We start from the raw sequence: 22,159 nt of genomic DNA, 5'->3' as shown, positions 1-22,159 counted from the left end.
TTTAATTTACAAATGTAGTCATGATCCACTAAGTTGACTTCATGGCCTACTAATGGGTGGCAATCCAAAGTTTTAAAACCACTTTTCTCAGAGATATCTGTAGAGTATTGAAAAGTATGAAAACATAGTACTTTAGGGTTTTAATTTTTTTAAAAATTCAAGCCATTGTAGGAGGAAGTTTTGTCTCATGCTATACAAGCACCAGTCAATCACTCTTGCCTTTAGTGAACTGACTACATTACAGAAGAAAAGGCCTTCATTGTTGGGGGAGAAGTTTTCCAATGAATTTAATCAAAAAGTCTAAAGTCTGTATGTTGAAGAAGGAAAGTATAGATGAACAAAATGAGTAAGGATATAGAGGGAAATTAAGTGTGTGCCTGAGAGAGAGTGGCAGGGCAAACAGGAAATGCATGAGGGTGAGTAAAATTATTGCTTTTATTGCTTCTAGTGCCACAGACTAGAGTAAATGCCAGAAACTGCCTCTTGAAGATATTTTTATCTTAACATTGTGGAGGGGCTTGGTATTAGTCAGTTACTAATGCCTGGAAGTACAGTCTTTTGCTCTAGCATATCCAAAATAATCTAATGTTTCACTTCTTGAAAGCTAAAATTTAACTACCAATTCTTTTGAACTGTGTGGACTGATTAATTATTCTCTGAATTCAAGAAAAATGGAAGGAACAAAAGTCCATGCAGGCTAACTAAATTATAATTTTCTATTTTCAGAAGTGGAACTAGGAGTAAATTCTTTCCTCCCTAAGAAAGCTTCTTTACATAGAGAACAAATACTCATAATATAGCAATATATCTAAGTTAAGTATTAAGGTTACCTCCTATCTTTACTGCATTTAGTGGGGAAAAGATGGAGGATCACTGGCTTAAAGAGATGTACAGTGTTACAGGCTGTCAAAAATGAAGGTGGGGTTGTTCTAGCAGCCTGTGTCCCAAGTAAGCTGGACCTCTCTCATCTATAATGGGGGAGGGGACAAGGGCATTTCAAACAGCTCAAGCAGAAAAACCTAACAGGTCCAACAGCAGAGAAGAGGTCCAGGTACTTGTCCTGTTGCCTTGAGTTTTTCCAGCTATCTGAACAGGAGGACTTGTCTAATTATGGAATGAACTATGTGTTTCCTGACTCTAACAGAGAGTGGCCAGGCCTTCAAGAGCTCAGATGCCCAGATACAAGTAACTAACCAGTTCTCTTAAAATGTATTGCTAAAAACAAATTTTACTCTTATGCATAAAATACCTCATTTATAGTTAAATTTAAACCAGTACATAGGAATCAAATTATATCAGCCAATTTTATATTAAAGGACTGTAGGTGGTCCAATGGGAAAAGGTCACTTGTCAAATGGAAATGCAAGAGACTGCCCAGCCTCCCAGAGTGGATTTTCTTGAAAACCATTACCAATAAGAACTAAATAACAATTTAGGTTGGAATTTGCCAAGAGCATGGGAAAGAAAGGACATAAGGACATTTTTCACTTACAAACACATTGTTCTCATCTCCCTTCTACCTCAAGTCTCTCTACCACTCCTGCATCCAGTGATTAACCTAACATGGACTCTCTGACCTCTGTTCCAGTTCAGTCATGCTGTACTTTTTCACCACCCAGAACTGTTCAGTCTATGGAACAATTTCAAATATCTCCCTCTAAGAACACAACCTTCTATGCCTTTAACCCTCTCATCTTTTTACTCCTATCACATCTTGTCTTGACCTTATCAAGACCTCCATTCCATGCTGCTGCTACTACCTATCAGCTCCCTCCTGTTTTAATTTCCTTCCCATCTAGCTGATTCCCTGTTTTACCACTCCCAATCACTCACATACTCATATTCTCAATACTGTTCAGTGTTCCTTCTCTAAAGGATTTCCTTCATCACCTGATGAAACTCCACGTGAAATGAATATAATTATCACCTTCCTCTTCTCTTACACCTGGGAAGCTGCACTCCATAAAACAAAACTTAGAAAATTATCAATACTATTGCCACTAAGTTTATCACATCCAAACTTATTTGGGCTTTCACAGTCAAGAAATCCTTTTACATTTTCATAATCAGCTTTCTCTTTTATTCTCCATAGCAACTACTTCAAACTTACTTACATTAAACTTCTCACTCTACTACTTACATATCCTTCTAGCATTTGAACTTCCTTACAGAGAGAATATAACCCATCAGATGGAAATTATCTCAATTTCCTCTCTCCAAACCTGTTCTCTTGATAGCATATGTACTATAATTTTCTCTGCTGAGGTCCTTCCCACCTAAGTCCAATTCCTTAGTATATTTGTGGGATCCTATCTTTAACCACTTTCTAGGGGCTTCACATTGATTATATCCTTTCTTTTGAATCTTAATTTTCTCCCTCTCTACTCAAAACTACAAATCAGCATTTAAAATAAGTTCATGTTTCTCTAGGCTTAAAAAACCCTCTTGAATCAAAATTACCCTCCAGATACTGATTTACTTCTTTTACAGCTGCATTTCTCAAAAGGATTCCATTTTTACTTTCTTATCCCTCTCACTTTTCAATCCAGTACAGTCTAATTTTCATCATAACCACTCTACTAACAATTGCTATTGTAAAGCTCATCAAAGATTTCTGTATAAGTAGTGATAAAATGACACAGTGGCTTATAAAATTGTGTCTCTTTCTTGTAATGGCCACAATGTAACTGATAACTGGGTAGATAGAGCAGCTTTGCTCCTCACGGTCCTTTTGGAGCCAAATTTCGTTCCAAGTAATTGCTCTTACATTCCCTAGTGCAATATCATAATCTACATGCCTGTAGCACGGTCACTGCCACATCTGGGTTCTAGCTGTCTAGGAGGGAAGAGACACATCCAGACATCCTCCATTCCAGACCCAGGAGTGGCAAACAAAAATTCTGTTAACAATCTGTGTGAACTTAATTAGCCACACCTAACTATAAGGGAGGCTGAGTCACCATATGCCTGGGAAAAGTTTGATTACTATAAACAAAAGGAGAACAGATTCTGGCAGGCATATATCAGAGTCCTCCATGATGACCATCTCCTTAAATCCAATGACATTTTAATACTTCTTTTTCTTGAGTTTTCTGAAGCATTTGATCTTTTGTTCTACTGTTGATCTTCATCTCCTGGAAATGCTGTTTGTTTTTGATTTCATGATTCTGAACTCTGGGCTTTCCTTATCTTTTAAAAGATTCTTCCTTACCTCTCCTCTAAATGAAGATGTTTCTCAGAGTTCTGTGCTAAGCCTCTCTTACTCTTAATTGACACACTTTGCTTGGTTCTCTTAGAGATTTCATGGTTTCAATTACTACTTTGCTTTATTGCACTTAAATGATAAGGTGTTTTACAAATTAAAGGTTTGTGGCACTCCTGTAGTGAATAAATCTATCAAAACCATTTTTCCAACAGCATTTGCTCACTTTGTGTCTCTGTGTCACTTTTTGGTAATTCTCACATTATTTCAAGCTTTTCATTTTTATTGTATTTTTTAAATTCTGGATGGGGTAATTAGGTTTATTTATTTACTTTTGATGGAGGTACTGGGTATTTTTATTATATTTGTTATGGTGATCTGTGATCAGTGATTTTTTTAGTCTTTTTAAATTTAAGTAGAGTCAGTTTACAATGTTATGTCGATCTCTGGTGTACAGCATAATGTTTCAGTCATACATATACATACCTATATTCCTTTTCGTATACTTTTTCATTATAGGTGACTACCAGATATTGAATATAGTTCTCTGTGCTATACAGTATAAACTTGTTGTTTATCTATTTTATATATAGTAGTTAGTAGCTGCTATTCTTAAACTTCCAATTTATCCCTTCCCAGGCCTTTCCCTGCCCATAACCATATGTTTGTTTTCTATGTTTGTGATTGTTTCTGTTTTGTAGATAAGTTCATTTGTGTCTTTTTTTTTTAGATTCCACATATAAGTGATATCATATGTTATTTTTCTTTCTCTTTCTGGCTTACTTTACTTAGAAGGACAATCTCCAGATCCATCCATGTTGCAGCAAATGGCAGTATTTTATTATTTTTTATGTCTGAGTAGTATTCCATTGTATACATATACCACAACTACTTTATCCAATCATTTGTCAATGGACATTTAGGTTGTTTCCATGTCCTGGCTATTGTAAATAGTGCTGCTATGAACATTGGGGTGCATGTATCTTTTTGAATTAGTTTCCTCCAGATATATGCCCAGGAGTGGGACTGCTGGATCATATGGTAAGTCTATATTTTAATGTTTTGAGGAATCTCCATCCTGTTTTCCATAATGGCTGCACCAAACTGCATTCCCACCAACAGTGCAGGAGGGTTTCCTTTTCTCCACACTCTTTCCTGAATTTATTGTTTGTGGACTTTTTAATGATGGCCATTCTGACTGGTATGAGGTGATACCTCATTATAGTTTTGATTTGTATTTCTCTGATAATTAGCGATATTGAGCATTTTTTCATGCACCTGTTGGCTATCTGTATGTCTTCACTGGAGAATTGCTTGTTTAGGTCTTCTGCCCACTTTTGGATTGGTTGTTGTTGTTGTTGTTGTTGTTGTTGTTGTTGTTAAGCTATATAAGCTGTTTGTATATTCTGGAAATTAAGCCCTTGTCGGTCAAATCACTTGCAAATCTTTTTCCATTCTGTAGGTTGTCTTTTTGTTTTTAGTTTTCTTTGCTGTGCAAAAGCTTGTAAGTTTAAGAAGGTCCCATTTGTTTGTTTTTGCTTTTATTTCTATTGCCTGGGTAGACTGCCCTAGGAGAACATCACTAAGATTTATGTCAGAGAATGTTTTGTCCATTTTCTTCTAGAAGGTTTATAGTATATTGTCTTGTGATCAGTGATCTTTGATGTTACTATCGTAATTGGTTTTGGGCATCATGAACTGCACCTATATAAGACAATGAACTTAACAGATAAATGTTGCATGTATTCTGACTGCTCCACAAACTGGCCATTCCCCACCCCTCTCTCTCTCTTTGGGCCTCCCTATTCCCTGAGACACAACAATATTGACAATAAGCCAATTAACAATTCTACAATTTGCTTTTAGTATTCAAGTAAAACAAAAAGTCAGGTGTCTCTCACTTTAAATCAAAAGCTAGAAATGATTAAGTCCAGTGAAGAAGGCATGCTAAAAGACGAGACAGGCTGAAAGCTAGGTTTCTTGCACCAAACAGCCAAGTTTTGAACACAAAGGACATGTTCTTGAAGAAAATTAAAAGTGCTACACCAGTAAACACATGAATGATAAGAAAGTGAAACAGTCTTATTGCTGATATTAAGAAAGTTTTAATGGTCTGAATAGAAGATCAAACCAGACACAACATTCCTTTAAGCCAAAGCTTAATCCAGAACAAGGCCCTAACTCTCTTCCATTCTTTGAGAGCTGAGAGAAGTGAGGAAGCAACAGCAGGAAAAAAAAATGAAGCTAGCAGAGGTTGGTTCATGAGGTTTAAGAAAAGAAGCCATCTCCAGAACATAAAAGTGCATAGTGAACCAGCAAGTGCTGATGTAGAAGCTGCAGGAAGTTACCCAGAAGCTCTAGCTAAGACAATTCATGAAGGTGACTAAACATAACAGATGTTTAATGTGTATGAAACAGCCTTATATTGGGAAAAATGCCATCCAGGATTTTCACAGCTAGAGAGAAGTCAATGCCTGGCTTCAAAGCTTTAAAGGACAGGGTGACTATCTTGTTAATGCAGCTGGTGACTCGAAGTTGAAGCCAATGCGTATTTCCCATTCTGAAAATCTTAGTTTCCTTAAGAATTATGTGAAATCTACTCTGCTTGTGCTCTATAAATGGAATAACAAAGCCTGGGCAACAATACATTTGTCTACAATATGGTTTACTGAACTTAAGCCCACTGTTGAGAACTACTGCTCAGGAAAAAAATGGTTCCTTACAGAATATTACTCCTCATTGACAATGCATCTGGTCTCCCAAGAGCTCTGATGGAGATGTACAAACAGATTAATATTGTTTTCATGCCTGCTAACACAAGCATCCATTCTGCAACCCATGGATCAAAGAGCCATTTGAATTTCAAGTCTCGTTATTTAAGAAATGTATTTTGTAAGGTAATATCTTGCCACAGATGGTGATTTCTATAATGGGCAAAGTCAGTCGAAAATTTTTCAGAGAGGATTCACCATTCTAGATGCCATTAAGAAGTTCACAATTCATGGAAAGAGATCAAAATATCAAGATTAACAATTGTTTGGAAGAAGTTGATTTCAACCCTCATGACTTTGAGGGATTCAAGACTTCAGGGAAGGAAGTAACTGCATATGTGATGCAAATAGCAAGAGAACTAGAAGTAGAGCCTGGAGATGTGGCTGAATTGCTGCAATCTCATGATAAAACTTTCAAAGATGAGGAGTTGCTTCTTACGGATGAGCAAAGAAAGTGGTTTCTTGAGATGAAATCTACTCCTGGTGAAGATCACTGAAATGACAACTAAGGATTTAGAATATTACATAAACTAGGTTGATAAAGCAGCAATAGGGTTTGCGAGGATTGACTCCAATTTTGAAAGAACTACTGTGGGTAAAATGCTAACAAACAGCATTGCATGCTACAGAGAAATTGTTTATGAAAGGAACAGTCCATCGATGAAGCAAATTTTATTGTCTTATTTTAAGAAATTGCCACAGCCACCCCATCCTTCAGCAACCACTAACCTGATCAGTCAGCAGCCATCAACACTGAGGCAAGATCCTCCACCAGTAAAGCCATTATGACGTGCTGAAGGCTCAGATGATGGTTAGCATTTTTAGCAATGAAGTATTCATAAGTTAAGGTATGTGTATTGTATTTTTAGACATAATGCTATTGCACACTTAACAGACTACAGTATAGTGTAAATATAACTTTTATATGCACTGGGAAACAAAAATGTGATTCACCTTATTGGGACATTTGCTTTATTGCAGTGATACAGGAACAGAACCCAAAATATTTCTGAGGTATGCTTGTATATGCTGATGAATCCCGAAGTCCAAATCTCCACCCCAGATTTGTTTCCTATGTTTCGGTTATATATGTACACACACACGTGCATGCTCTCACGCACACACACACACACATAGATATATTCCACAGGCACTTACCTTAATATCCTCATGTCCCAAACTAATTTTATCTTTTTCCATTTCAATCTTGGTTGGTTTTTCAGCATTCCCTGCCTTAGTGTATGACACACTAACCATCCAGTACCCAGCCTAGAGTTGTGTTAATCGTCCTTGAGTCTTTACTCTTTTCCTCTCCATGCAATCTATTATTGGGTCTTAAATATTTTTATCTCCTAAATGTCTTTCTAATCATCCTTCTCTCCATCCACACTAGCATTACCCTCATCCAGGCTACATCATCTCCTAATTGGTCTCTCTGATTCCAGTCATCATCTGCAACTGATTCAACTATATTTCCACCAATTTTGATTTTTCAAAAATGAAGGTGCAGTTATGTTAATCAAATGTTTAAAATCCTACATTGTATTTTAATTGCCTCTAGGATAAATTTTAAAATGCATGATATAACCCATACAATTGTTTACATCCTCACTCTTTTTACCCCAGTCTCATTTTAAAATTCTCCCTTTCCATGGTTTAAAGTTCAGTGCATACTTAACTTCTCTCTGTTCCAAAGTAATCTGTTTAGAACACTCCTTCTCCTGGATAGCTCCTTCAGGTTACAACTTGTAGTTCACTACTTTAGGAAAGGTTTCACTGATGTCCAAAAATGTGGGTTAGATTTATTTAGTTTATCTTAACAGACACTTAACTAACACTTACTAACCACTTTGTAAATATTAACTCATTAGATTCCTATGATAATAATCCTAGTAGATAAGCACTGTTATTACCCCTATTTTACAGATCAGGAGGCAGAGGTACATAATTTGCCTGAGACTGAAGATAGTGAGTAGCAGAACTAGGATTCTAATGTAGAAATTTTGGATCCAGAATCCATGTTCATAACCACTATGAAATGCTGCTTCCTAGGTATAAGATATCCTTTCTAGGTATTTCTATATGACTATTTACCTATGCACACATTGTTACTTTTTAATTACTTGCCTGCCAAATTTTCTAGCCTGTGAGCTCCATCAAGACAACGTCATGTCCTTACGTGTGTATTTTTTTAAATATACAAGTGAAAAAGTAATGACATTACTTATAATTGACTGAAATCTACAAGTATTTACAAGAGTGTAGGGGAGAATATATTTGCTATTATTCAAGAAATGGCCTGAATAAAATATCATTTCCTCATTTCAGGACACGCTAATGATTTCTTCTTGTCAGACATTCAAAATAATGATAATTAAATGCACTGTGTGAAACTTGTCTGGATGCTGATTCACACAAACAAAAATATTTTGGGGAATACCAAACACAGACTGAGTATAAATTATAACCAGGAATTACTGCTAAATTTGTTGATTGTGATAGCATATAATGTATATTTTTAAGTCCTTATCTATTAGAGATACTTAGTGAAGTATTTAGATGTAAAAATACATGATGTCTGGAATTTGCTTTAAAATACTCCAGATGTATTTATGAATTACTTATTCAAAGAGAAAAAAAATTACTGAAAAAATTTCATAGAGACACATGGTGGCGCTGCAGGATAGGATGAAAACTGCTTCTATGACACTGTGGGCTCCATTATTCAGGGGAACAGAAAACATCTAACCGACAGAGAAGAGAGCTTCACCTACAGAATGTAACCTTCCAGGAGTTTCCAACTTAAAAAAAAAATCAGAGCTTCAGCTTGCAAATTAGAGCGGAACTTAAACTTTTCCACAAAAGAGGTTTCCTGAAAGAACCATGGAGATCAGAGAGGCATTCGTTCTATGGAAAAGGCAAGTCTTGATTCTCTTTGTTTTGCTGGGATTGTCTCAGGCGGGTCCTGAGTTAGTGCGCTATTCTGTAGCAGAGGAAACAGAAATTGGCTATTTTGTGGCCAATTTGGCAAGGGATCTGGGGCTTGAGGTGGAGGAGCTCTCCTCACGGGAGGCCAGGGTAGTATCTGATGATAATGAAAAGCATTTGCACCTCGATTTGCTAACTGGGGATTTGCTCCTAAGTGGGAAATTGGACCGGGAAGAGCTGTGTGGCTCCAAGGAGCCCTGTGTGCTACATTTTCAGATGGTACTGGAAAACCCTTTACAGTTTTTTCGGGCTGAGCTGCATATCAAAGATATAAATGATCACTCCCCTACGTTTCTTGACAAGGAAATACTTATTAAAATATCAGAAAGTACCACTACTGGAACCACATTCCAAATGGAGAGTGCCCAAGATTTGGATGTAGGAAGCAATGGTCTCCAAAACTACACAATTGTCCCTAATTCTCATTTCTACATTAAAATTCGAGACAATGAAGATGGAAAGATATACCCAGAACTGGTCCTGCACAGAGCATTAGATCATGAGGAGGAGCCTGAGCTCAGATTAACACTTGTAGCACTGGATGGTGGATCCCCACCCAGGTCTGGGACAACTTTGGTTCTCATCAAAGTCTTGGACATCAATGACAATGCCCCAGAGTTTCCTCAGAGACTCTATGAGGTGCAGGTCCTGGAGGACACACCTGTTGGCTCTTGGATTATCACCACCTCTGCTAAGGATTTGGATGCAGGAAATTATGGGAAAATATCTTACACATTTGTGCACGCAGCAGAAGATACTCGTAAAACATTTGAAATCAATCCAGTATCTGGGGAAGTTCATTTGAGATCACGCCTGGATTTTGAAGTAATACAGTCCTACACGATAAAAATACAGGCAACAGATGGCGGGGGTCTTTCGGAAGAATGCACTCTTCTGGTTACAGTAATAGATATAAATGACAATCCACCAGAAGTGATCATGTCATCAATTACAAAAATAATTCCAGAGAACGCCTCAGAGATCCTTGTGGCTCTTTTTAGTGTCCGAGACCAAGATGCTGGTGAAAATGGAAGGATCGTTTGCTCTATTCAAGATGACCTCCCTTTTTTTCTGAAACCGACCTTCAAGAACTTTTACACTCTAGTTTCAGAAAAAGCACTAGACAGAGAGGAAAAAGCTGAGTACAACATCATCATCACCGTCACAGACATGGGGACACCAAGGCTGAAAACGGAGCACAACATAACCGTGCTGGTGTCCGACGTCAACGACAACGCCCCCGCCTTCACCCAGGCCTCCTACACCCTGCGGGTCCGCGAGAACAACAGCCCCGCGCTGCACATCGGCACCGTCAGCGCCACAGACACAGACGCAGGCGCCAACGCCCAGGTCACCTACTCGCTGCTGCCGCCCGCCGACCCGCACGTGCCCCTGGCCTCCCTCGTGTCCATCAACGCCGACAACGGCCACCTGTTCGCCCTGCGGTCCCTGGACTACGAGGCCCTGCGCGCCTTCGAGTTCCGCGTGGGCGCCGCCGACCGCGGCTCGCCGCCGCTGAGCAGCCAGGCGCTGGTGCGCGTGCTCGTGGAGGACGACAACGACAACGCGCCCTTCGTGCTGTACCCGCTGCAGAACACCTCGGCGCCCTGCACCGAGCTGCTGCCCAGGGCGGCCGAGCCGGGCTACCTGGTGACCAAGGTGGTGGCGGTGGACGGCGACGCGGGCCAGAACGCCTGGCTGTCGTACCAGCTGCTCAAGGCCACGGAGCCCGGGCTGTTCGGCGTGTGGGCGCACAACGGCGAGGTGCGCACGGCCAGGCCGCTGAGCGAGCGCGACGCGGCCAGGCACAGGCTGCTGGTGCTGGTCAAGGACAACGGCCAGCCGCCGCTGTCGGCCAGCGTCACGCTGCACGTGCTGCTGGTGGACGGCTTCTCGCAGCCCCACCTGCCGCCCCCGGAAGCGGAAGCGGAGGCGGCGGCCGCGGCGCCGGCCGACGCGCTCACCGTCTACCTGGTGGTGGCCTTGGCGTCCGTGTCGTCGCTCTTCCTCTTCTCGGTGCTGGTGTTCGTGGCGGTGCGGCTGTGCGGGCGGGGCGGGGCGGCGCGGGCGGGTCGCTGCTCGGTGCCCGAGGGCCCCTTCCCGGGCCACCTGGTGGACGTCAGCGGCACCGGGACCCTGTCCCACAGCTACCAGTATGAGGTGTGTCTGACGGGAGATTCAGGGACCAGCGAGTTCAAGTTCCTGAAGCCAATTATCCCTAACCCTGCAGCCCAAGACACCGGTAGGCATACAGGGGAAAAAGAGAACTTTAGGATTAGCTTTGGATTCAATGATAAATAAAATAATTTATTTTGAACTTATAATCTTTGTTACTCTTGGCAAACTGCAGATCTTTTTTGTCAATCTGTAATAGGTCTTAGGTTGTACTGTAGTTGCATATATTATCATTTCTCATGTTCCCTCACAGTTGCTTTAACAATCTTTATTGGTGGCTATAATGACACGGGGAAATCACCTATCTTCTACTTTTTCACTTATTTGGTCAAAATATTATATTAATAGGGGTATTACTAATATTTGTGTGATTTTTTGGCGGCATTGTTATGCAAAACGATGTTATTATTTGGAGGTACAAACTGAAGTAGTAAGAGGGAATGCCACAGTATGTGTAATTCACTTATAGACATTTCATCAAAGCATAGATAAAGCAAAATTAAGAATGCTGTTGAATCTGGGTGTAAAGTATATTGGATTTTTTTTGCATTCTTTTTTATTGAAGTATAGTCAGTTTACAATGATGTGTCAGTTTCTGGTGTACAGCATAATGTTTCTACCATATATATACACATATATTAGTTTAAAGTATAATGACTTTTATTGCACTATTACCTTTGAAAATTTTCATCATAAAGGATAAAAGTGCTACCTCTCCATATTCAGTAGTAGGGTACCTTATTTGCTTTTTGTTACATAATGGTTTTCAAGAATTCACTTTATGACAAAATAAAAATGACCCCCATTGAAAATTACTGATTTCTTAAGTAATTTTCCTTTTTTGTTGTCATTGATGCTGTTTTGGGGCAGGAGTCTTACAATGTTCTGGGATTTGATATTGCTGTTCTTGTTTTCTTTTATTATACCACATTTGTTAGTTTAAATTTGTATTATTTTATATTGTTTATTATGTAACTAGTAGGTATCATCCTGAGTAAAATACTCCTCCATCAGAAGAGTAAAGATAAAAACTTCTTAAGAAATTGAAATGAAAATTCAAACTGGTAAAGAAATGAATTAGGTTCACTTTTTTATTTATTTTTCAAAGTAAATATAAAAAATCCTTAATACTTTGTGACATTTCCCACATATCCACAAACAATTAATGGATCTGTATTAGTGATTTATAAATGCCTCATAGTGTTCCAAATTATGTCTCCAGTCTATAAGTGGACAGACAGTTCAACAGAAATTTTGGTAACTGGCGTGTAGTGTGGATAGAGCCAGTGTGCATACACATTTTTGTAATTTCTCTCATAAAAAATTTATAGGCTAAATGATGTAGTAAAATGCAGTTTTGCTTGATATTGTGAAATGGGTGAAAGAAACTCCAGTTTCCCTAAGAATTTTTTTCTTTGCTTCATGCAATTTTTACTGGTTTTGTCTTGCAACAGATATTGACTAGTTGTGAGAATTTTATTTAAATAGACATTTAGTGAAAAAGAATGTTTGGGCCCTCTTCATGTGTCAGTCATAAGAAGCAAATCTTATGCATAAGAGTAAATAGATAAGTACAAAATATCCTATTTGAATAATTTGGGAACAAACTTGTAGACTACCGGATAGAATAGAATCCACAGTCAGATCCTTTTGTATAAGAAAACATGGTCATGGTTGAAGAGGTATCAAAATCACTGGCAGGTGGGGTTGGGACAGACTGATTACTTAGCAATGTTACTGGGAAAATTGGATTCCTTTATAAAGATACAAAATTCTTATCTCATGCCACATAAAAATAAACTTTATATGGATTTAAGAGGTGAATTTGAAATATTTTAGTTGGAAAAAATTGTGATAAATCTCAGTAAAAATATCTTTATGACTTTAGTATTGGTTTCAGTTTCTTAAACAAGGTTTTATAAGTGCAAGTAATAAAGATAAAAATTGACAAATAGTACTACCTCAAAACTAGAGGATAGCCCAGTCAAGCTAGCAGATGACAGACAGGAGGTGCTACTTGCAGCATTATAACTGAGAAGGATGAATATTAAGATTATTCAAATAACTCTTGGAGATCAGCAAAAATTAAGAAGTCAGGAGAGCCAATAGGATTTTTTTAAAAGGACAAAAAGGAAACGTAATTCAAAAAGGAAAGGTAATTCAAGAAGGGGAAAAATAGAATGTCTGAAAAAAACATGAAATGATGGTCAAACTCATTAGTTGGTGATACACAAGATAAAATAAGACACCAATTTATACCCAACGAATTAGTAAAGATGAGAAATTTGGATAAAATCAAGTGGTCCCAAAGGAAATTGCATATACAAACCATTTTGAGGGAGTTTCAGTAGTATTTAGTATGTACATATTCTGCGACCCAGCAATTCTACTTTGGGGTATATAAGCCAGAAAATTCTTACACATATGCATGAGAATGCTCATCTTGGGAAAACAGAGAATAGGAGTCTATGTATAGATTCATTGGTAAAGCAATTGATAAATGAGAAAACAGGTCTGTGAAGGACTACTATGCAGTGATCAAAAGGAGTGAACTAGGTGTACAACCACATGGATAAATTCCAAATGTTTAAAAGGAAGAAAGAGACTGAGATTTATAGTACAGTGCCTATATATATCCATAAAATGCATAATATCATACATGTAGAAATATACAAATATATAAACAAACATGTTGGAAGTAAAGAAGGAACATATGTAAGAAATAAAATGTGTATTTCTACATAGGGGTTCAGAGAGAAGTATGAGCTTTATCAGTGTCAATGGCAGAAACTGTTTCTTCCAAGAGATTGTTTAAATTGATTACAGCATTATAGAGTTGATTTAGTACTGATCAACTGAAATTGCTTTAAAAATACATCTTACTTCTGTCTTCTCAAGAAGATCAATTGCCCATACCCCATGAAAGCTAAGAATTTACTTGTGATTTTGAGACACAGCAATGTCCTTGAGATTGTACATTTTTAATAAGGGTCGTTTAGATTACGTAGACCACAGTTCCACTGGAAAAAAATTAGCTAATAAGACACTAATATACTGTCAGGTCACAGACAATGTTTAAAGGTAACTCAGAGAGATAAATTAGCCCCAAATCTACTTTTTCCCTGAGAACATGTGGAATCCTGGGAAATGTGAACCTCTATTTCGATGGTGTATATGGGGAAGGAAATCAAAGCCTAACAAAATGAGAAGCTGATAGAAGACCTTCACATTAATAAATATAGATTCCTAAGTACTACACCTTTAGGGTAAAAATAAACTGGAAATGAATGAGCCCTTGTGTTGAATTTCAGCTTTGTACTTGATTTTTAGCACTGAACTTGATTTAAGGTGGTCATTGACAGGTAGTACTCCCACATCCTGAGAGAAACAAATATAACCTTCTATGAAAGAAGGCTTATTCATCTTAAGTATAGAATTATTCATATAATTTTATGTTCTTAACCTGAACATAGATAATTACATGCACAAGGAAATAAGACACCATGACTGACAGCCAGCAGAAAACAAAGAACACAGAAATAAACTGGCAAACACTTCAAATATTTTAATTAACAGTCACAGTCTATAATGTGCTAACAAATTTAACCGAAATAAAAATTATACTTGAAAATATACAGGGAATGAGAAATAATAAAATGTGAAATATTAGAAAAGAACCAAACAGAATTCTTAGAACTGAAAAAATATGAAAATCAAAATTTGTAATAAAAAACTAGATGCAACCAAATAAAGAATTTGTAGAGTGAAAGAGCAGAATGTAATTTATTCTTCATGCAGCTCAGAGAGTTAATAAGATGAAAAATACAGAGGAAATGGTTAGAAACAGAAAACAGAGTAAAAATATTTGACATTTATTTAACCAGAATTCCAGGAGAGATGATAAAGATTGGATCAGTAGCAATATTTGAAAAAATAATGGCTGGAAAGTGTCCAAAATTGATAAAAGCATCAATGCAGAGATTCAAGAGACCCAAATAAACCTAAAAGGATAAATAAAAGATAACCATACCTAGAAACATCATTGTGAAATATCAGAAGGACAAGGAGAAATCTTTTTATTAAAAAAAAAGATAAGTCATAGAAAAAGACATCTAATCTTTAAACATATGACAGACTGAAAGCTATGTTCCATGTTGACAATTTCTCAACAGTAGCAATGGAAACTAAAAGAAAGTAATATAGCTTCAATGTGCTGAAAGAAATTAGCAAACATTCCATCCTAAATAGTCTTTGCACATGAGTCATCAGATGAGACAAATCAACTGGATGTCAGTTTGATTTTTAAATCAATCAAGATCATGGGAGAAAAGTGGTGTAAAGACATTTTTCAAATATAACTTAAAGTTTTCCTCTATCCATCCCTCACCACAATTCTGAGTCCAGGAGTCTGACATACTCTGTTTCTAGCCTTCTTCATCTCTAGTGACAGCACTTCTACTCTAGTCTAATAGACCTATGACCATGATCTCTTTATGGAGATGGTAGTCTCTTAGAGCTGTATCTCTGAAATCACAACTTTAAACATACTTCTCTTAATCTACAACTTACATTCTTTCTAAAAGGGCTTCAGTCACCACTTATACCAATAAATCCCAATTTGTCTCTGCAGCTCAAACCTCTTTTCTCAATTTATGTAATATATGATCATTTACATAACTGCTTATATAGACAGATGCTGTATGGACATCTCAAACTCAACATGTTTTAAATTAAATATTTATCTTCCTCAAAATCAAACATCTTTTTCAGCTATATACATGTTCCTCTCTTCTCTTCCCATGTTTATTCTGTTAATAGCACCAGCACTCACTCAGTTCCCAAAGCCTGAAAAAAACACGTTTATTTTCACTTCTTATTCTACTCCCTCTATGTCTAATCTATCACCACATTTTGTGTATTTTATCTTTATCATTCTAATACAACTCTATTACCATATTTCTAAGTGAGAGCAATATCACCTCTTACCTGTATTAATGCAACAAATTCTAGTCTGTTCCTTGCCTCTAGTCATACTCCTCTGTGATTTATCCTCAACTCTGAAACAAGGTGATCTTTTGAAAAATGAAAACATGCTCATGTCACTTTTCTATTTAAAACACTTTAATAATCTTGCATTTCTACTGATGTAGAGTCTAAATGCCTTGGCATGGCTTACAGAATGTTTGCTGATCTTTCCAATCTCAACTCTCACCATTTCTCTTCTCTTGCTCTATGGTTCAGCCATAACAAAACGATCCTATTTCATTTCTTCTAAAACACTTCTTTAATTTTGAGTTTGCAAAATCCTGTTTTTAGTTTGTTGGAAATTTTACTCCATATCCAATTTTTATTTGGATTACTCATACTCACTTTTTGTGTATCCACTTAGAGCATAATTTTTTCCAGAAAAGTTTTCTCCCTTGTACATCCATATTCTGGTTAGATGACCCTCATCTATGCTCTTATATTAGTATAAACTTCTGCTATCATGACATTCATTATGCTCTATTTTAAATCTCTGATCACTTTTCTTCCTTCATCTTTCAGGGTAGAAACCATGTCCGTTTACCACTCTATCCCTGACACTAATCACCATGCCTAGCACAAAGTATGTAGTCAATAAATATTTGCTGAACAAATTAAGGCCTGAGTGTACAAAATGGAATTTAGTTCCACAACTAAACTGGGTTCTAGTTTGTTCAACGTTTTAAAAATGTTGACAGAAACTGGACATGTCTTAACTTTATTCACTACTATTGAGCATTTACTTTCTACTGCTGCTGCGTAAGTCACTTATGGAGTAACTCTAAACAAGCAGTGCCATTTACCCAGCCTGAAGTGTCCAGCCTCCCCAAAACAATTATCTGCGTATACCAGGTTCAGTTTCAAGTACATGACTTTATCCTTACTGTCTTTTCAAAGTGTATTTGCTGATACCTAGAGATGACTAACACCTCTAGTTCCCATTTGCAATTTTCTGGGAAACCTCTTACTAAGCAAATTACATTAAAGAGTCCTATTTTTAATTGCTTTATATATTGTCTTCCCAGAGAGATCATAAATTATTTGAGGTTGGGACTATAGCTTAAATATGCTTTTCATATCTACCACAGCTCTAGACATTGTGGTTTATTGAGTTAAAGACTGAATAGTAACAGCATCACATATCACAAAGAACAAAACTCACAAAAGAGGAATATAGGAGAAAACAGAATTCAGAGTTATCAACATAAAAGATAAAATAATATTTTTTCTCAAACTTACTTGACTTTGTTTAAAACATGAGAATCTACAGAGTCGCATGGTGGCGCTGCAGGATAAGATAGGGAAATTTTGTATCATCAGATGCTCCGGTTTCCGTGAACCAGTGGAACCGAGAGTGCTGGAGAAGCAGTGGTGATAAAAAGAGGCTTCCAAGAGAAAGCTAGGGAGCCAAGAAGCCCTTCGCCACAGGACTGCAAGTCTATAAATTCCCAGTGGTCAGGCTGATAGGTGAAAGGAGCTGTTTGAGACTGACTTGAAATATTTCTGAGGAATGATGTTTGGCCAGGGAGCCATGGAGCCGGGAGAAGGGAGCCCTCAGCAGATAAGGCAAGTGCTGCTTTTCTTTGTTTTCCTGGGAGGGTCTTTGGTGTGTTCAGAGACCTGGCACTATTCTGTGGCAGAGGAAACGGAGATGGGATCCTTTATAGGCAACGTGGTGAAAGACATAGGTTTGGATGTGGAAGACCTGGCTTCACGGGGAGCCACAGTCATCTTTGACGACTATAAGCCATACTTGCTTTTAGATCAGCAGACTGGCAACTTGCTCTTAAATGAGCAACTGGACCGGGAGGCACTTTGCGATTTCACCGAGCCATGTATATTGCATTTCCAGGTATTATTTGAAAATCCTTTGCAATTTTTTCGGGCTGAGCTTTGGGTCAAAGACATAAATGATCACACTCCCACATTCCTAGACAAACATATACTTCTGAAAATCTCAGAAAGTACTGCTCCAGGAACCTCATTCCAAATGGATAGTGCTCAGGACTTGGATGTAGGCAAGAATGGTGTCCAAAACTACACATTAAGCCCCAATCCTCATTTCCTCCTTAAACTGCAAGACAGTGACGAGGGCAGAAAATATCCAGAGCTGTTACTGGACCAATCTCTTGATCGAGAAAAGGAGCCTGAACTTAAATTAACACTAACAGCCCTGGATGGTGGGTCTCCGCCCAGATCTGGAACTGCACTGGTGCGTGTGTTGGTCTTAGATATCAATGACAATGCCCCAGAGTTTGAGAGGCCCCTCTATGAGGTTCTGGTACCAGAAAACAGCCCTCTGAACTCCTTGGTTGTCAAGGTGTCGGCTACAGATACAGATGCAGGAATAAACGGAGAACTAACTTACTCATTTTCGCACGTCTCCAGAGACATACGGAAAACATTTGAAATCCATCCAATTTCTGGTGAAGTCCGTTTAAAAGCGCTTCTGGATTTTGAGTTAATTCAATCTTATACAATAAATATTCAGGCCATTGACGGTGGTAGCCTTTCGGGAAAATCATCAATTTTAGTTCACGTTGTAGATGTGAATGACAACCCACCAGAAATTGTCATAACATCTCTTACCAGTCCCATCCCAGAAAATTCGTCGCCTGAAATGGTGGTCGCTGTTTTTAGTCTACGAGACCAAGACTCTGGGGACAATGGGAGGATGGTTTGCTCAATTCAGAAAGATCTCCCCTTTCTCTTGAAGCCTACCTTCAAAAATTTCTACACCTTGGTAACAGAGAGCCCACTGGACAGAGAGAGCAAAGCCAAATATAATATCACCATCACCGTCACAGATCTGGGGACTCCCAGGTTGAAAACCCAGCACAACATAACGGTACTAGTGTCCGACGTCAACGACAACGCCCCCGCCTTCACCCAGGCCTCCTACACCCTGCGGGTCCGCGAGAACAACAGCCCCGCGCTGCACATCGGCACCGTCAGCGCCACAGACACAGACGCAGGCGCCAACGCCCAGGTCACCTACTCGCTGCTGCCGCCCGCCGACCCGCACGTGCCCCTGGCCTCCCTCGTGTCCATCAACGCCGACAACGGCCACCTGTTCGCCCTGCGGTCCCTGGACTACGAGGCCCTGCGCGCCTTCGAGTTCCGCGTGGGCGCCGCCGACCGCGGCTCGCCGCCGCTGAGCAGCCAGGCGCTGGTGCGCGTGCTCGTGGAGGACGACAACGACAACGCGCCCTTCGTGCTGTACCCGCTGCAGAACACCTCGGCGCCCTGCACCGAGCTGCTGCCCAGGGCGGCCGAGCCGGGCTACCTGGTGACCAAGGTGGTGGCGGTGGACGGCGACGCGGGCCAGAACGCCTGGCTGTCGTACCAGCTGCTCAAGGCCACGGAGCCCGGGCTGTTCGGCGTGTGGGCGCACAACGGCGAGGTGCGCACGGCCAGGCCGCTGAGCGAGCGCGACGCGGCCAGGCACAGGCTGCTGGTGCTGGTCAAGGACAACGGCCAGCCGCCGCTGTCGGCCAGCGTCACGCTGCACGTGCTGCTGGTGGACGGCTTCTCGCAGCCCCACCTGCCGCCCCCGGAAGCGGAAGCGGAGGCGGCGGCCGCGGCGCCGGCCGACGCGCTCACCGTCTACCTGGTGGTGGCCTTGGCGTCCGTGTCGTCGCTCTTCCTCTTCTCGGTGCTGGTGTTCGTGGCGGTGCGGCTGTGCGGGCGGGGCGGGGCGGCGCGGGCGGGTCGCTGCTCGGTGCCCGAGGGCCCCTTCCCGGGCCACCTGGTGGACGTCAGCGGCACCGGGACCCTGTCCCACAGCTACCAGTATGAGGTGTGTCTGAGCGGAGGTACTGGGACCAGCGAGTTCAAATTCCTTAAACCCGTTATCCCCAAATTCCCGCCCCAGGGCACTGAAAGGGAGGAAAGCCACACCTTTCTGAATGGCTTTGAGTTAAATTAGAGATTTCATTATTATACAGAACTTTTAGAATGAGTGCTATTTCTTTGTAAAAATTTATTCATTGTAATGCAAAATTACATTTTGGGTAACTTCATTTTACTTAAGAATTTTGAGAAATTTCAATAATTTAAATCTATTCTCTGCTCATTAACCGTGAAAAAATGAAGGGAGCTAGGATTTTCTTAGTCTTTCTTTCAAAATGCAACCTCAAATAATTTATTAAGATATACAGCAGTTTCTCTTCAACTTAATTGCACACTTGGCTCAGTCATTCTCTGGGTGTTATGGACTCCAGAACCTCATCAAGACAATTTTTCCATGTTTGATATAGTATTATTATAGGGGAAAATGGATGGTAGGAATAAAAAACATGCATGGTTTTTATGTTTTCAGGTTTTTAAAAAAAATTTAATCTTTACATTTCATTTTTCTGCCAAATGTGTCAGACCAGAGAATTTTTCTGCTTTCAGGTATTTTTCTTCATAAGTATGTTGCTAGTAGATGCTGTTACAGTAAGATAAGTAATAATCTTGTTTGGATTAAGATATATACTCAGCCCATACTTGTCTAAAAACTTCTTGGTACTACCCAAGAGAGGTAATCAATACTGAGATGCTTATTCTACTTTTCTTTACCTCTCCTGGCCATTTTTGATTGGTCCAGTGACAGACTCCTGATTAAAGTGGGAATGGGCATATTCTCCAAGCCCCTAAATTTGTAATTAAGAGATAGTTCATCTTGATTTTTTTTTCTTGATTGCTTGTAACTAGGAAGTAAATGTTAAGCATAGGCTGAGGTAGCCATGTTTATACTTACGTAGGCTGGCATCACAGAATGGTATCTAGAGAGGGAAGGAAAAGGGAGTAAGGAAGGGAACGAAGGAGTAAAAGTGAGAAGGAACAAGGGAGTGGAGGAATCTGAAGCCTAAAAAACAGTAGAGACTTAAGACATCTGCTTGGTGCTAGATCTGTCAGTTCTTGATTTCAGTTTTTCTAAATCCCCCATGTCAAATTGTCTTGAGTTCTACAGTAACACTCTAGTTTCCTAATAATAAAACTCCTCTGTTTAACCTATCTTGGGGAGGGGTGCATTTCTGGAAACCAAAAGTGACAGGAAAGATACATACAACCTTGAGTACTCAATTAGACTGTATAGTATCAAACCCAGGTCTTTTATTGCATGCATCTAATATTAACTTAATCAATTAATGGAATAAAAATGTGCAAGCTTAAAGATAACTATACTAGAGAATTTTTCTACAAAATTTTGTAAATAATTTATGAGGTCTTTTGACGGAAAATTGTTACAAAAGGTTTTATGGAATATCTTGTTAACAAGTTTCTCTTCAATATTTTATGTGCCCCAGGATCAGTTTTTAAAAGTAACACTGAAATTGTTATTATTTGGATGTCCATACTTTTCTCAGGATCATCATACCCTCCTTAGCACCTCTTTCTTTTAAAAATTATTTAATGAGTTCAATATGGAATAAATATTTTATCATTTAATGTGAATTAAATAATCTGATTTATAGATCATATAGTTGATTCATTATTTCATTAATGGTAATAACTATAATTTGATTGACACATAGTCTACTAGAAAGCCTCATGAAAAACATTTCAAGCTCCCTGCCAAGTTGATGGGCTTAAAATTTTCTCCTTAGAAGAGAAAACAAGGAGAAAATTTATCTGAAAGATGGGAATAAAAAATTAATTTTGATCCATTTGCTTACTGACATAGGAAACAGCTTCTATCATTAGTACTTAAGGCCACATTTTCTTGAACATCTAATTCTATAATAAAGAATTTAGATCCATGACCAAGATCTTTCCTTGAGGAAAATTATCAGATTTTCACTTTGACCAGCATGTTCTCATATTGTGAAAGTTTACTAAATCAAATTTATTGCATGGTGTAGAGCAAAACATTTAAAAATATAATATCAATTTGAGTTATCTGTACCTTAATTAAATCAATATGCAACACAACTTTTACACTTGGCTCACATTGTTTTTCCAGTTAGCTAGGTAATTAGAGTGCCAGAATGTATGACACTGTCCATTATTT

At 39.0% G+C, this 22,159-nt stretch overlaps 2 protein-coding genes across 2 annotated transcripts; both read left to right on the top strand.

Moving 5' to 3' along the window:
* Positions 1-8,841: 8,841 nt before the first annotated feature.
* Positions 8,842-12,351, top strand: LOC116277098 (protocadherin beta-14-like). The gene has a single exon (XM_072956361.1). The coding sequence runs from the start codon at positions 8,857-8,859 to the stop codon at positions 11,260-11,262; it is 2,406 nt and encodes an 801-aa protein (XP_072812462.1). The 5' UTR covers positions 8,842-8,856; the 3' UTR covers positions 11,263-12,351.
* Positions 12,352-17,519: 5,168 nt separating this feature from the next.
* On the top strand, positions 17,520-21,580 carry LOC140691919 (protocadherin beta-18-like). The gene has a single exon (XM_072956396.1). It carries the CDS (start codon positions 17,672-17,674, stop codon positions 20,087-20,089), a length of 2,418 nt encoding a protein of 805 aa, XP_072812497.1. The 5' UTR covers positions 17,520-17,671; the 3' UTR covers positions 20,090-21,580.
* Positions 21,581-22,159: the final 579 nt, after the last annotated feature.

This window comes from Vicugna pacos, chromosome 3 (assembly GCF_048564905.1).
Source record: "Vicugna pacos chromosome 3, VicPac4, whole genome shotgun sequence".
Taxonomy (NCBI): Eukaryota; Metazoa; Chordata; class Mammalia; order Artiodactyla; family Camelidae; genus Vicugna; species Vicugna pacos.
Note: the sequence above shows the minus strand (reverse complement) of the source record. Positions and strands in the feature narration are given on the sequence as shown.

Bases quoted from the DNA above. Each gene is read 5' to 3' on its own strand.
- LOC116277098 (XM_072956361.1), top strand. From the start codon at position 8,857: ATGGAGATCAGAGAGGCATTCGTTCTATGGAAAAGGCAAGTCTTGATT.
- LOC140691919 (XM_072956396.1), top strand. From the start codon at position 17,672: ATGATGTTTGGCCAGGGAGCCATGGAGCCGGGAGAAGGGAGCCCTCAG.